At 41.8% G+C, this 14355-nt stretch overlaps 1 protein-coding gene across 1 annotated transcript; it reads left to right on the plus strand.

Moving 5' to 3' along the window:
• The first annotated feature begins 2179 nt into the window (after positions 1–2179).
• Positions 2180–3437, plus strand: LOC133242862 (melanoma-associated antigen B16-like). The gene has a single exon (XM_061409089.1). The coding sequence runs from the start codon at positions 2224–2226 to the stop codon at positions 3019–3021; it is 798 nt and encodes a 265-aa protein (XP_061265073.1). The 5' UTR covers positions 2180–2223; the 3' UTR covers positions 3022–3437.
• The last annotated feature ends 10918 nt before the right edge of the window (positions 3438–14355 follow it).

The following is a 14355-nucleotide window of genomic DNA, read 5'->3' on the forward strand; positions in this document are numbered from 1 at the left end:
AGAAAGAGGGCCTCACGGAGCCAAGTCCCAACTGTTAGCCCTGGGAAGCTTGCAGTAGGGGTGGCCAGATGGTACAATCCCTGACCTTCTCCTGCTGCTGCTGCTGCTAAGTTGCTTCAGTCATGTCCGACCCTGTGTGACGCCATAGACAGCAGCTCACCAGGCTCCGCTGTCCCTGGGATTTTCCAGGCAAGAACACTGGAGTGAGTTGCCATTCCCTTCTCCAATGCATGAAAGTGAAAAGTGAAAGTGAAGTCGCTCAGTCGTGTCCGACTCTATGCGACCCCATAGACGGCAGCCCAACCAGCCTCCGCTGTCCATGGGATTCTCCAGGCAAGAACACTGGAGTGGGTTGCCATTTCCTTCTCCAATGCATTAAAGTGAAAAGTGAAAGTGAAGTCGCTCAGTCGTGTCCGGCTCCTAGTGACCCTATGGACTGCAACCTACCAGGCTCCTCTGTCCTTGGGATTTTCCAGGCAAGAGTACTGGACTGGGGTGCCACTGCCTTCTCCATCCTGTAAGGCAGGTGAGGACATTAAGTGAGAATAGACAGGTGGGGTGGGGTCTCACATAGCCCCGCTTATTAGTCTGCTCAGGGATACGCCACATATGCGTGGCCGGAAGTCACGCCCCTAACTTCCCCCTCCGGAAGTGAGACTGGTGAGGGCACCATCTGAGGATAGAGGTCACAAATCAAGAGAGACAAGTTCCGGTTCTGCAAAGAGTCCAGGTAAAGATTCTGAACCAGGACTGAGGGGCCGCCCACCCAGAGAGGAAGGGCCCCCCACAAAGCCCTGCCCCCCCCCCCCCAGCCCGGAGAGCTCTGGAATAACTGTCCGAATGAGGCACCCGCTCATTTGTTCTGGGGGTGGGTATGGGGAGGGTGGTCTCAGGGGAAAGAGGGCTTTGCTCTAGGGTGGAGTCCTAGGCCTGCAAGGGGTGTAGGTGAGGACTTGTGAGTAAGACCTGAGGGTATCGCCCCTCTCAGAAAAGAGAAACAGCCACACCCTGGCTGTAGGCGTTGGAAAGCCCTATGGAGGTAGATAGAAGTAGTGCCGCTGAGCTCTTCTTTGGGCGCCTCAGGCCTGTAGAGACCTGTCCATAGGTCACCAGAGGGAAGATTTCCGGGCTCTGTAGGTGTCCCGGTGAGGCTCTTCATTGAGAAATTATGGGACCACTTATCCAAAAATGGCCGACATCCATGAGAGCCCCGTCCCTGCTCTCATCTCTAGGAAACCCCAGAATACCTTTTAGACCGAGATACCCTTTGACTTTCACTCCTGGTGATACAGGGAGGTGAGACATGTCCCAAGGGAGCCCTGGCCTCAGGAAAACAGAGGGGAAGTGACCTAGGGCCTTCTAGGGATCAAAGTGAGGGCCCTCAGTGAGAACTGAGGGAACTACCCACCCCAGAATAGACAGCATCCTCCCCCGCATCCCCACCCTGGTTGTTAGACCCGGGCAGCTCTCAATAAATCTGTTACACTCAGGCATCCTCAGACTTCCTACTCGGGGTTCTCAGGGAAGTAACTACCCTACTCTGAGGAGGGGGGGCAGGTGGTCCTAGTTCAGGAGGAGGAAACGTTCCAATCAATGCATTGAGTCAACGTGAAGACCCTTAATGAAGGCTGAGCAGATAACACACCTTTGAACACAAGGGACTGCACATGCCTCAACCTTGCCCTGCTTTCAGTCTGAGAGGGCCAGCTGCATCCTGAGGAATTTTTCCATTCCTCCTTCAGGTTATTATGGAACAGGTGGTGTAGGACAGAAGTCCTGTGAGGCCCTCTAGAGCGCTGTCCTTGGGGAAGACCTGTGGAGGTAGCCTCCATGAGAGCTGTGATGGCAAAGGTTACCAGCTGAGACCAGTCACACCCTCCCCCTCTCCCTTAAACTGTGGGCCCTCTTAACCCACTCTCTTGATGACACTCCTGTCAGCTGTCACCTATGACTGATAATAAGGAGAGTCCATGCTTCCCACATGAGCAATACTTTTAGGCACACAGGGAGACCCAGGGCCCGGCAGGTGCACAGGTAACACAAGCTGAGAATGAGGCTTCCTCTTCCTCCTCCTCTTCTCTGATCCCCCACCCCATGGAGGACGTTTCTATTTCTGGGACACCCAGTTCTTCCCAGTGTCCTCAGAGTGCCTCCTTCTCCTCCACTGTCACCACAGGTACCTCATTAAGCAGATCAACAGAGGGTTCCAGCATCCAGGAAGAGATGGAAAAATCAGATGGGGGTTCCACTAGCCAAGAAGAGATGGAACAATCGAGCACTTTGCAATCCCTGTCAGACCTTGAGAACTTGCACATAGACCTTCTAGATGAAAAGGTGGAACTGCTAATCAATTTCCTGCTGCAAAAGTATCAAATGAGAGAGCCAGTCACGAAGGCAGACATGATTGGTAATGTTGTCAAAGAGTACAAGGATGACTTCCTTGAGATTCTCAGGAGTGCCTCTGAGCGCATGGAGCTGGTCTTTGGCCTTGATGTGAAGGAAGTGGATCCCATCAACCATAGCTATACCCTTGCTAACAAGCTGGATCTCACCTACAACGGAATGCTGAGTGATCAACAGGGCATGCCCAAGACTGGCCTCCTGATAATTATCTTGGGAGTGATCTTCATGAAGGGGAACTGCGCCACTGAGGAGGAAGTCTGGAAAGCGCTGAATATGATGGGTATATATTCTGGGAGGAAGCATTTCATCTTTGGGGAACCCAGAAGGCTCATCACCAGTGATTTGGTGATGGAAAAGTATCTGGAGTACCAGCAGGTGCCCACTAGTGATCCCCCTCGCTATGAATTCCTGTGGGGTCCGAGAGCCTATGCTGAAGTCAGCAAGATGAAATTGCTGGAGTTTTTGGCTAAGATCCATGGGACCAACCCCAAGAGCTTCCCATCTCAGTACGAGGAGGCTTTGAGAGATGAGGAAGAGCGAGCCCGAGCCAGAATTGAAGCTACGGCTGGCACAAGTGCCATGGCCAGTGCAAGTTCTGGTTTCTCCGACCCTTACTGAAGACTGAGGCAGCCTCTGCACTTTGCTCTTGAAAAGGGATGTCAATGTTTGAAACAGTGGAAGGCTGGAGTGGGATTAGGGGGAAAAAGTAGATAAAACCTGTGTATTCTTATATTTCACTGTGTTGGAAATTTACCTTTTTGGCATTTTTCATTTTTTTTCTTTTAACAAGAGGATTTATGAGCGTTAAGAATGTAAGTTTATGAATGACATTGTTTAGACATCTATTACTGTTCCTCAGATTTAACACTAAGAGATTTGTTATCCTGTAATAAATGGAAACCAGGAATTTCCTTGGAAATTTCTAAGAATGCAGCAGTAAGATAGTTGGAGTCAATAAATAGCAATAAAAAGTAAAAAATGGTCAATTCCTGGCTTGTTTTTTCCCTGTTAATGTGTTCTACAAAAAAATTAAATACATATATTTGGATTTGCTTAGCTCATTCAAGATGTAGAAGGAACATTAACTCCAAACATTAATTGGGCAGCTACTCTTCAGAAGGCACCACACTAGTCCTGAGGACATTAGGATAAGTAAGACCCAATCCCCATCCATAGTATTTTAGCATATAGGAGCAGCAGTTACATAAAGATGATGGTGGGTATCATCTAAGACCTAAAGGACAAGGAAAAATGAGTGAGAAGATTGAGGATCCATATGACAGAAGTCAAGTTTAAATGCCCTGAGACGAGGCATACTGGGGTCTTGAGAAACCATAAGTCCTTCAGTGGAAGGTTCAGTGAAGCTGAGGGGTGGGCAAGGTGAGGCATGGAAGTGGTGAGCAGGAGCCAGACTCTCCAGTGTATCTGAGTCTGAAGCTAATAACCTGAAACTTATCACACTGAACATAGTATTATGGTAAGCCAAAGAAATCTGTACTTCGGGCAGGAATGGAACTTGTCCTGTGCTCTTGTAGCAGTGCACCTGAACACAGTACACAAACTAGTTGTTTTATGTACACTGTTGTCAAGGAGTTTCTGAGAAACAGAGTGATGTTCCTTTGGAGTGCCACCAGCTACTGGGATGGCACTGTTTTTGCTGCTTTTAGAGAGCCAGAACCGACTCCATTCAAAGGACATTTTAATGAGATTATCTTGAGTGTAATTTATCAACCTCTATGTGAGATATTTTTGCCTTTTCATACTGTTTATGGGGTTCAAGACTCTGATGCTGGGAAATATTGAAGGCAGGAGGAGAAGGGGACAACAGAGGATGAAATGGTTGGATGGCATCACCAACTCAATGGACATGAGTTTGAGCGAACTCCAGGAGATAGTAAAGGACAGGGAAGTCTGGCATGCTGCAGTCCATGGGATCTCAGAGGTGAACACGACTGAGCAAGTGAACAACAGGAATGTGAGATCTAGATTTTTGGTAGAGGTAAAATAAATGAAAATAAGCATGGTTTGGGTAGAAGGGCAGCTGAGTGGGAATGGAAGGAGTGCTCCTCTACACAAATTCTAGGGGCATTGAGGTGCATTCAGTTTAACAAAATTCCAAAACAGAAATAATATATGCTCTAAAGGGGAAAACTGATTTAGATTTTCTTGCTAATAACCATTTTTAACTGACTTGGTATACCATGTCCTAGAGTATTGCATTTCCCCTAACATCTTCTCAATAAATAAATCTCAATAAAGAGGGTATTGGGGTCTGAGGTCAAGATAATAGTAATACCTGCTAATCATTAAAGACCCAATGTACTAAACACAGTACATTAGTTGTTTTACATTCAGCACATGGATTTCAACAGTCCTACAACACAGGGCTTATCAGTCCCATTTCGCAGATGAAAAAACTAAGGCTCACAGAGCTTGGCAATATGCCCAAGTTCGTATGGCAGAGTTGTATGTGGCAAAATTGGGACAAGACCCCTGATTGGAGAGTGTCTATTGCCCACCTGAGGCCCACTCCTCCCAGCTGTAGAACTTTTGTTTCTTAATTCCTCTGGACACTGAGTCCTGCTCCCAGTGGAATAGACAGCCCAGAATCATCTGCCCTCTTCCTGATGGAATATTCCAACTTCCTGTAGTCATCTCTTGATGGATCCTCATCACGGGATCCCTCTGAGAGCAACAGCCCTTACTCTCTAGAGTTCACATTGGACAGTGAATTTTAGAAACGTGATCGTCCTCCATCGGCATCTTTATCACACTCAAGGCATTTTCCAAATACACTGGATAGTAGAATATGACTGGGCACAGAACCTACTGGTTTCCAGCATATAACTCTGAAGTTAGAAAGGGGTTTTTGAAATCAGCCTTAACTCAGATGGTAAAGAATCTGCCTGCAATGCAGGAGACCCAAGTTTAATCCCTGGCTCATGAAGATCCTCTGGAGAAGGAAATGACTACCCACTCCAGTATTCTCACCTGGAGAATTCCATAGATAGAGGAGCCTGGCAGGCTATAGTCCATGGGATCACAAAGAGTTGGACACGACTAAGCAACAAATACTTGACATCTGAATTAGGAGTTTACTAGTGTCTTCTTTGAAACTGGACATATGTACCTATATGTGAGAATACTTACATGGTCAAAATCAAATCCTCTTCCACAAATGGTAGATAAGGAAACACCATGGAAATCACTGTATAAGCAAATATATAGAGAAGCTGAATTCCTACAAATTCTGCAGTATTTCTAGAAGGTGGAAAATGGTTCCTTGGCAGTCATGCTAGCTTTGATTATAAAATAAAGAAAAATAATTCACCATCCTTCCATTGCCTTTTATCTGTGGACACTCCCCAGAAGAAAATGCTAGTTTTCAGGTTGTCTATTGGCACCTGTACATTTTCATTTCACAGATGAAAATGTTCCATTATTTTCAGTCAGGTGACATGTAGGAGGGGCTCCCAAGTTAAGATATTGAACATGCACCAAAAAGAAAGGAGAAAATGCTCAGGCTACTGAGATGATAGAGGTTCTTTCAAAGAGCAGTGTAGAGAGGTACTACTGAGTGACGAAGGGTGAACCTTTCCTACTGATAATTTTCAGGCTCCTTTTGAAAATGAAATGGCATCCTATATTGGAAAGCACCTATCACATCTTAGGCTCTTGAAAAAGCTGGTTAATTGTAAGATGAATTTGTATTTCTCAGAAACTTCTCCAAGAAACAAAGAGGGTTGCTGTCATAACGAATTGTATAATAGTTGCTCTGTATTGAACACAGATTATCTAACAGTTTGTGGGAGAGACTGCAAATGTTCACCCATATCCTGGCTTCCTCTACTTCCTTGATTCCTGGAAATACTACACTGCCAAGTACATGCATAGCTAGAAAGGATTGTGTGAGTAGCCCTTGCCACTGAAATAGAAGCTTAAGTAATGATATTTGTCAGTTCCAGGCTAAGACACATGAGAACCAGTTTGACACTTGCATGCTTTTTTGTCTATTTGGCAGCAAACATGGAGAACCTGACTTGAGATGGTGGACATACAAGAGTTGGAAACCTGGAACTCTACTTCAACTGACAGCAGGGAGTCCCTGCCAACCTTGTCCACTTTATGTGCAGTGTAAATGCTTCTTGTTTTAAGCCATTCACGTTTCAGATTAAGAGAATTTTATCTCACTGAATAACAGCTACTAGCTCTGCTGTTGTCTGTTAGTTGCTCAGTCATGTCTGACCCTTTTCGACCCTATGGACTATAGCCCGCCAGGCTCCTCTCTCCATGAGATTTTTCAGGCAAGAATACTAGAGTGGGTAGTCATTCTCTTCTCCAGAGGATCTTCCTGACCCTGGGATCGAACCTGGGTCTCCTGAACCACCAGGGTAGCACAGTTCTGTTGTTAGACTTATTTAAATATTCCAATTACTAAGGTAACAGTACAAAGAGCTTTCTTGCAAAGAAAAAAAATTCTAACAAGACAAATACATCACAATTCCACTCTTTAGAATATTTCTCAAAAATTCAGCCATTCTCTAGAGTTAACCACTATGAACAATCTGATGTGCTAAAGTTGATTCTAGGTTTTTTCACATAGAAATTTATTTAATAAACATACATTGTGATTTTTTAAATACATGGGTAGTGATGTATACATTCTTCTCCCTCTTGCCTCTGTGAATTAATAAATGATCAACTAATAAAATGAAGGACCTTCCATAGCAGGACATACGTATCTACTTCACTTTTGTAACTTCTACCTAGGCATGCCATGAATGTGTGCAGGAAATCAGCCATTCTTCCACTGATAGACACAGAGTTGCTTCCCACTTCATGCTATGACCAATAGTACTGAAATAAGCATTTTGGAACATGAATTCTTCAGAAAATATGCACTTTTTAAAAGACATAGCTGTGTGTAACCTATATTCAAGTAGAAAGTGTGATTATTTTCAATTTCTATAAATATTGCTAAAATTTCATTCTAAAAATGCCATACCAATTCATGTTCGTACCTATGTGAATGTTCGTATCTATGTGAATGCATTCTCAAAGACATTACGTTTTGCCATTTGTCATAGAGTTATTTTAATTTATAATATCCCTGTTTCCTAATTAGGCTAAGCAGAAACTTAACATAGCCCGGCCAAAGTCCCTATGTATTCAATCAAGCACTTAATGTAGGTGTTACAGTGACACTACTGATGGTAGTTAAATTTATGGTTTCAATTGTATGTGTCAGCTTGGCTGGGCCATGGTGTTCAGATACATGGTCAAACCTTATTCTAAATGTTTCTATGAGTGTATGCTTGTATGCTTTAGAGTAACATGTAAACTGATGGATTTTGAGCAAAGCATACTGCCATCCACAATGTGTGTGGCCCACATCCAATCAGCCTGAAAAAAACAACAACAAAAAAATGACTTCCCCTGAGCAAGAGGGAAATGTGCCGGCAGTTTTTGGATGGGAACTGAAATATCAGCTCTTTCCTTGGTATCCAGCCTGGTGGTACATCCTGAATATTTTAAACTTCCTACCTTTCATAATCACAAGAACCATTCCTTAAAGTCTCTTTTTCTTCTTTCCATTCCCTTCCCTTCCCCTCTCTTCTCTGTCTCCCTCTGGTCTCTTTTTCTACCTATCTTTCCATCTATCTATCTATAATCTCCCAGTGGTTCTGCTTTTCTGGAGAACTCATCAATTAGAACTTTATAGATGTAATTTAAACCCTTAATTAGTTGATTTTAAGAGAAATTTTTCTGGATAATCTGAGTGAGCCTGATTCAGTCAGTTGAAAGACCTAAAAGCAAGGATGCAGGGATCCATGACTAATTAAACTTTTGAAATCAATCAGGCTAAACCTACTATATTAACCAACTAAAGAAGAAAAATTACATGATCCTAACGATTGATAAAGGAAAAGCATTTGAAAAAATTCAACACCCATCATGATAAAAACTCAGAAAAAAACAGAATTAGAGTATAACTTCTTTAAGTTGATAGCTTCTACCAAAAAACAAACAAATAAATAAATACTCTACAGCTAACATACTAAACAGTGAAAGGCTGCTTTTGCCCTAACACTGAGAACAAGGAAGGGATGTCTGCTCTCAATATTCTTGTTCAACATAATGCTGGAAATACTACCCAGTGAATAAGGAAAGAAAGGGCGATAAAAGGCTGACAGACCAGAAAGAAGAAATAAAACCATCACTGTTGGCAGATGACATGATTTTCTGCATACAAAATCCCAGGGAATCTACCAAAAAAAAAAGTAAAATACTTCCTTGGGCCAAGAAGTGTGTTCAGCAAAGTCATAAGACAGAAGATAAACATATATAAAATCTGCATTTGTGGATACCACTATTACAAATTTAATGCTATTTACAATCACTTAGAAAATGAGAAAAAAACATCAGATACTTAAATGTACTTTTACAAAAACCTGTACAGGACTTGAATGGTTATAACTAATGAGGCTAAAATTCTGAAAGAAACCAAGGAAGATCTAAATAAATGGAGAGACATACAATACCCAAGAAATAGAAGACTCAACATATTAATTATGCCAACTCTTCACCAACGATATACTTATTGTAATTACTATAAAAATCAAACCAAGTTTATTGTAAAAGTTACACAGCAAGATAAAGAAACTAGAGTAGCTAAAACAATTTTGATAAAGAAGTACAACACTGGAGGAATCTGTTAATCAGAATTTAAGACACTATATAGCCACAGTAATCAAGGATGTGTGGTATTTGCAGAGGGATGGACAAACGTATCAACAGAAGAGAATAGAGAACCAAGAAATAAACTGACCTAAGGAAATGCTCAACTTACTTTTCTCAACTGCAAAAGCACTTCAATGTAGGAAATACAGCCTTTTCAACAAATGGTGCTGGAGCATTAGGACATTCATAGGCAAAAAAAAAAAAAAGTAACCTTGACTTAAGCCTAACATTATACACATAAACATAAATATATTTTATAACATAAAATTAACTCAAAATACATCATGGACTTAAATTTGAAACTTAAAATGATACAAGATTTAGGGTAAAATAAAAGAAGAAGCATTTCGGGATATAGGGTTAGACTGACAGTGTTGACCTATAAAGCACAATCATAAAAGTAAAAATTCATAAATTGGTTTACACCAAAATTAAAATATTCTGTCCTGTAAAAGGCTCTTTTAAGAAGATGAAAACACTATATACTATAAGAAAATATTTGCAAACCATATTATCCGAAAAAGAACTAACATCTTGACTACATAAAAACTCTCCAAACTCAACAAGAGAGAAACAATGCAATAAGAAAATGGGCCAAAAGCATTAGCAGACATTTTACTGAAGAGGACATGCAGATGTCAAGTAAGTTGCCAAGGAGATGCAGATCTTTGTATGTTCAAAGTCAGTAGCCATCAGAGAAAGGCAAATTCAAACCACAATGAGTTATCACTACACAACTATTGGAATGACAAAAAAATAGAGTGACCAAATGCTGGTGAGGATGCAGAGAAACTGGATCACTCATACGCTGGTAGTGGGGAAGTAAATGGTATGGCTGCTTTCAGAAAGAATTTGGCAGTTTATTATAAATACCATACAGCCTTGCAATTACACTCTTGAGCATTTATTCCTGGGAAATGGAAACGTATTTTCACACAAAAATCATGTATAATTATTTATAGGAGATTTAGTCATGATAACCAAAGACTAGAAAAACCCTAGGTGTCCTTCAATGGATGAAAGTTTAAAGCAACTATGGTATATCCTTTCTACTGAACACTACTAAGCAATACATGGGCTTTCCTGGTGGCTCAGACAGTAAAGAATCTGTTTGCAATGCAGGAGACCTGGGTTCGATCCCTGGGTTGGGAAGATCCCCTGGAGGAGGGCGTGGCAACCATCTCCAGTATTCTTGCTTGGAGAATTCCCATGGACAGACGAGCCTGTGGGGCTGCAGTCCATGGGGTCACAAAGAGTCAGACATGACTAAGCGCAAGCAATAAATAGGAATAAACTATTGATAAGTGCAACAACCCAAATGAATAACCAAATAATTATGCTGAGTATGATTCCATTTATATTAATTTTTAAAATTATAAAGTTACAGAGATGGAAAGCATATTAATGGTGGTCGGACATTAAGAAGGGAATGTATACCTGTGGCAGATTCATGTTGATATATGGCAAAACCGATACAATATTGTAAAGTTAAAAAATAAATAAATAAATAAAGTGTCAACCAAAAAAAAAAAAAAAAAGAAGGGAATGTGGGTGGCAGGGGGTTGGTTGCGGATATAAAAAGAACAACATGAGGCATCTTGGTGGTGATGATAAAGTTCTGCTCCTTGACTGTATCGGTGTCAATATCCTGGTGTGTTATTATGGGTTTGCAAGATACTGCTCTTCAGGGGAACTGGGTAAAGGGTATATGGCATCACTCTATTATTTCTACTTCTCTGGTTAAATACCAACTTCTGCCTTGAAGAAAAACACTTCATTAACAAAGCAAAAGGAAATAAGAAGGAGCTGAAAACTGCTGGGAGGAAAGCCTCTCACCTTACACTCACCCTACATGACTGTCCCTGCTGGAACATAAGCTAACTATAGTCTGACAGAGAGTGACAGTGGCATGGAACAGGAGACCAGTGTTAGACAGCTTAACTCAAGCTGTCTGTTTGAGGATGGTGAGGAGGAAACAGAGTTGAGAGTTTTAGGTAGTCAGTGAATATTGAAACAGTATGTGGGGAGGGGCTATCTATAATGAGAATTTTGCCTGACTAAATTGAAGTTATTCCTCTTAACTGACACTGGAGAATAGAGACTAGAGGAAATTGGAAATAGAGGAGGAGGGAGAGTTGGTGGCGATTTGAGTGAGAAGCAGAGATGAGGAAGGATGTGATGGTTGAGGTCAGTGTGGGCCACTTAAGGTTCTGCGGACTGTCCAGGTGGAGATGTACAGCAGAAGATGTGGGCCTGGCTATCTCAGGAGGGGCCCAGGCTGCAGATTCATTTTGGCTGCATTAGTAGAGGTCATTTAAGGCCACAAATTTAGATAAAACCAAGTGTTGTGAACATAGTAACTCACATGCTATATAGTATGTCATCCTCTCTTCCAAAAACACAGTAGGAAATACAAATTACATAGCTTATTAAAATCAAAAGCTTAAGAAATCCAGGAAGAACTTCAAAGGGGAAAGTACCCAGAAATCCACCAGAGAAACTTTTCCTATGTTTCCTTAAGCTTACTTTTCTAAGCATATATCTATGCCTTTGTATATGCCTATGTATTTGTGCCTTATCTATAAAGTTAAATGAGGAGGGAATGGCAACCCACCCCAGTATTCTTACCTGGAGAATCCCATGGACAGAGAAACCTGGTGGGCTACAGTCCATGGGATGGCAAAGAGTCAGACACGACTGAAGCGACTTAGCAGCAGCAGCGTATAAAGTTAAATACCTGAATTGCTCAATTTCACCTCTTCTATCTTGGGTCCCCTTTAAGACTCTACTCTTGATTGGGTCCCCTTTAAGACTCTACTCTTGATAACCCTTGTCCAAGTTTGACCTTATACTCCCCACCAGTCCCTAGATACTTACTTATCTGCTGTCATGACTGTTTCAGTCAGCTAGTAGCTCTCCAGTAACTCAAGTTTATCTCCACATACAGAACAGGGTGTTGAAGTCAGCTTTGAGCACAGGTCTCTGAAGGTTGACACTCCATAATGAATGTTCAATCTAACTGCCAGACAGTGGACATGAGCATTTTTGACATGAGACCACTTATTCTGGCTGAAGCTTTCTCCAGAAATCCAATTCATGCACATAAAGAAGGCTGAGCAGTCTGTGTCAAGGGGGGCTGCAAGCTGACAGCCCGTTCTTCCCCTTGGGACTATGGACCCTAATGCCCACAGAACTCTCGTGTGCCCCCTGAACACTACTGTAGAAGATCAGTGCTAGAAGACCCTGCCTTAGTTGTGGACTTCATCTAGGGCTGTCAGTTATTCTGAACACACAGGACATATCCTCTATGTGATTGTGTCTTGCATTCTACATTGACTTTGTCAGGATACCCTAAATGTCCTATATTCAGTTTTTTCCAATAAGTTACAAAAATTCAGCAGTTAGAGATGTTTTTCCAGAGAAGGCAATGGCACCCCACTCCAGTACTCTTGCCTGGAAAATCCCATAGACGGAGGAGCCTGATGGGCTGCAGTCCATGGGGTTGCTAGGAGTCGGACACGACTGAACGACTTCATGTTCACTTTTCACTTTCATGCCTTGGAGAAGGAAATGGCAACCCACTCCAGTGTTCTTGCCTGGAGAATCTCAGGGACGGGGGAGCCTTGTGAGCTGCCATCTATGGGGTCGTACAGAGTCGGATACGACTGAAGCGACTTAGCAGCAGCAGCTGAAAAGCATACCTCCACAAATAAAGACCTGGTCTCTCCTGCAGGTTTGGCTGAGAGAAGAGCATAAGGGGTAGTGGGAGGTATTTAGAATTAAAGAAAGAAAGTTCCCCCCATCCTTCCTCCCAGGGGAAGGGATAAAGTTAGGGAGTTTGGGATGACATATACACACTGCTATATTTTAAATGGATAACCAACGAGGACCTACTGTATAGCACAGGGAACTCTGCTCAATGTTATGTGGCAGCCTGGATGGGAAGGGAGTTTGGGGAAGAATGGATACACGTATATGTATGCCTTAGTCCCTTCGTTGTTCATCTGAAACTATCACAGCATTGTTTGCTAATTGGCTATACCCCAATGCAAAATAAAAAGTTTTAAAAAAAGAAAGGAAATTTTCACAAAAGAAAAAGCCTGTTTTTTGTTTGTTTGTTTGTTTTTGCGAAAGTCCCAAGTTGTGAACAGGCAAGCACCATTCATTAGAATCAGCCCATAAATACAGCCTCTCCCCAGTAATCAGTTTCTGAAAGACAGCAAATCAATGACAGAACGAGGCTTCAGAAAATCTGCCAATCACTCTTCTAGTCAGTGGGTCTTTAGCAGCCTTACTCTAGTGACAACAAAATCACCCCTGAAAGTCTGTCCATCCTTAAACACTTTCACTTCTGAATGATTACCCATCCTTGAATCCCTAAGCTAACCAAAACCTTACATAGGATGGACTCTGGCTTTGTTCTAGAATACTGAGCCTCTTAAGGACACTTATCCCTTTAGGCAAACATGAAGTTCAACTTTTTGCATTAAATACTGAGTTCAATCTATTTATACTGCCTAAGTTCACAACCCTGTCAACCATTTAACCCTTGTTTACTTTTGAGTGACAGGCACATCAACTAACTTTGCCTTGAGATTTTCAAATTCAGCCTTTACAAATCTTGCATTGTTTGCATTCATTTATTTTTACTTGCGTGTGTTTGAACTTTGAAATGCCCAGACACAAGTGTAAAAGCTGTGATAAGTTTTATGAACAGAGCACCTTTATTAAATGAGAAGTCCTTTCAAAGATATTTGTGCAACATACACTTGACCATTCAATATAGAAAATGGTGGAAAGTCGGTTACAGACCAACAAAGACTACAGCTCAGCATGAGAGATGTATGATTCTTTAAACAGTGTCAAACAGTAAACTAAGGAATACTTTACTGATTAAGAGAAATTCACATGAAGAAGATAGAATAGTCACAGTGGAAGTTGGATGACTTTCTACAATATATATGGAAGGTATCAGTCTTTCAACTCAAATGACTGAATGTACTACCACCAGAAATATTTCCTGATTTCAAAATTGCAACAAGTTTTGAATGCCTGGGTGAAATCATAAAAACTGTAATAGCTCCATTTACTATTACAAAGATGATCAAGATCAAAATGGTAAGTCTAAATCATCCACGCTAAAATATCTAACCCTTTTTACAGCATGGCTGCAAATGCATGTGACGACAATGCAGGAAATGTTTTTTCCCT

Source organism: Bos javanicus, chromosome X (assembly GCF_032452875.1).
Source record: "Bos javanicus breed banteng chromosome X, ARS-OSU_banteng_1.0, whole genome shotgun sequence".
Classification (NCBI taxonomy): Eukaryota; Metazoa; Chordata; class Mammalia; order Artiodactyla; family Bovidae; genus Bos; species Bos javanicus.

Coding starts and splice junctions, on each gene's coding strand:
- LOC133242862 (XM_061409089.1), top strand. CDS start 2,224: ATGGAAAAATCAGATGGGGGTTCCACTAGCCAAGAAGAGATGGAACAA.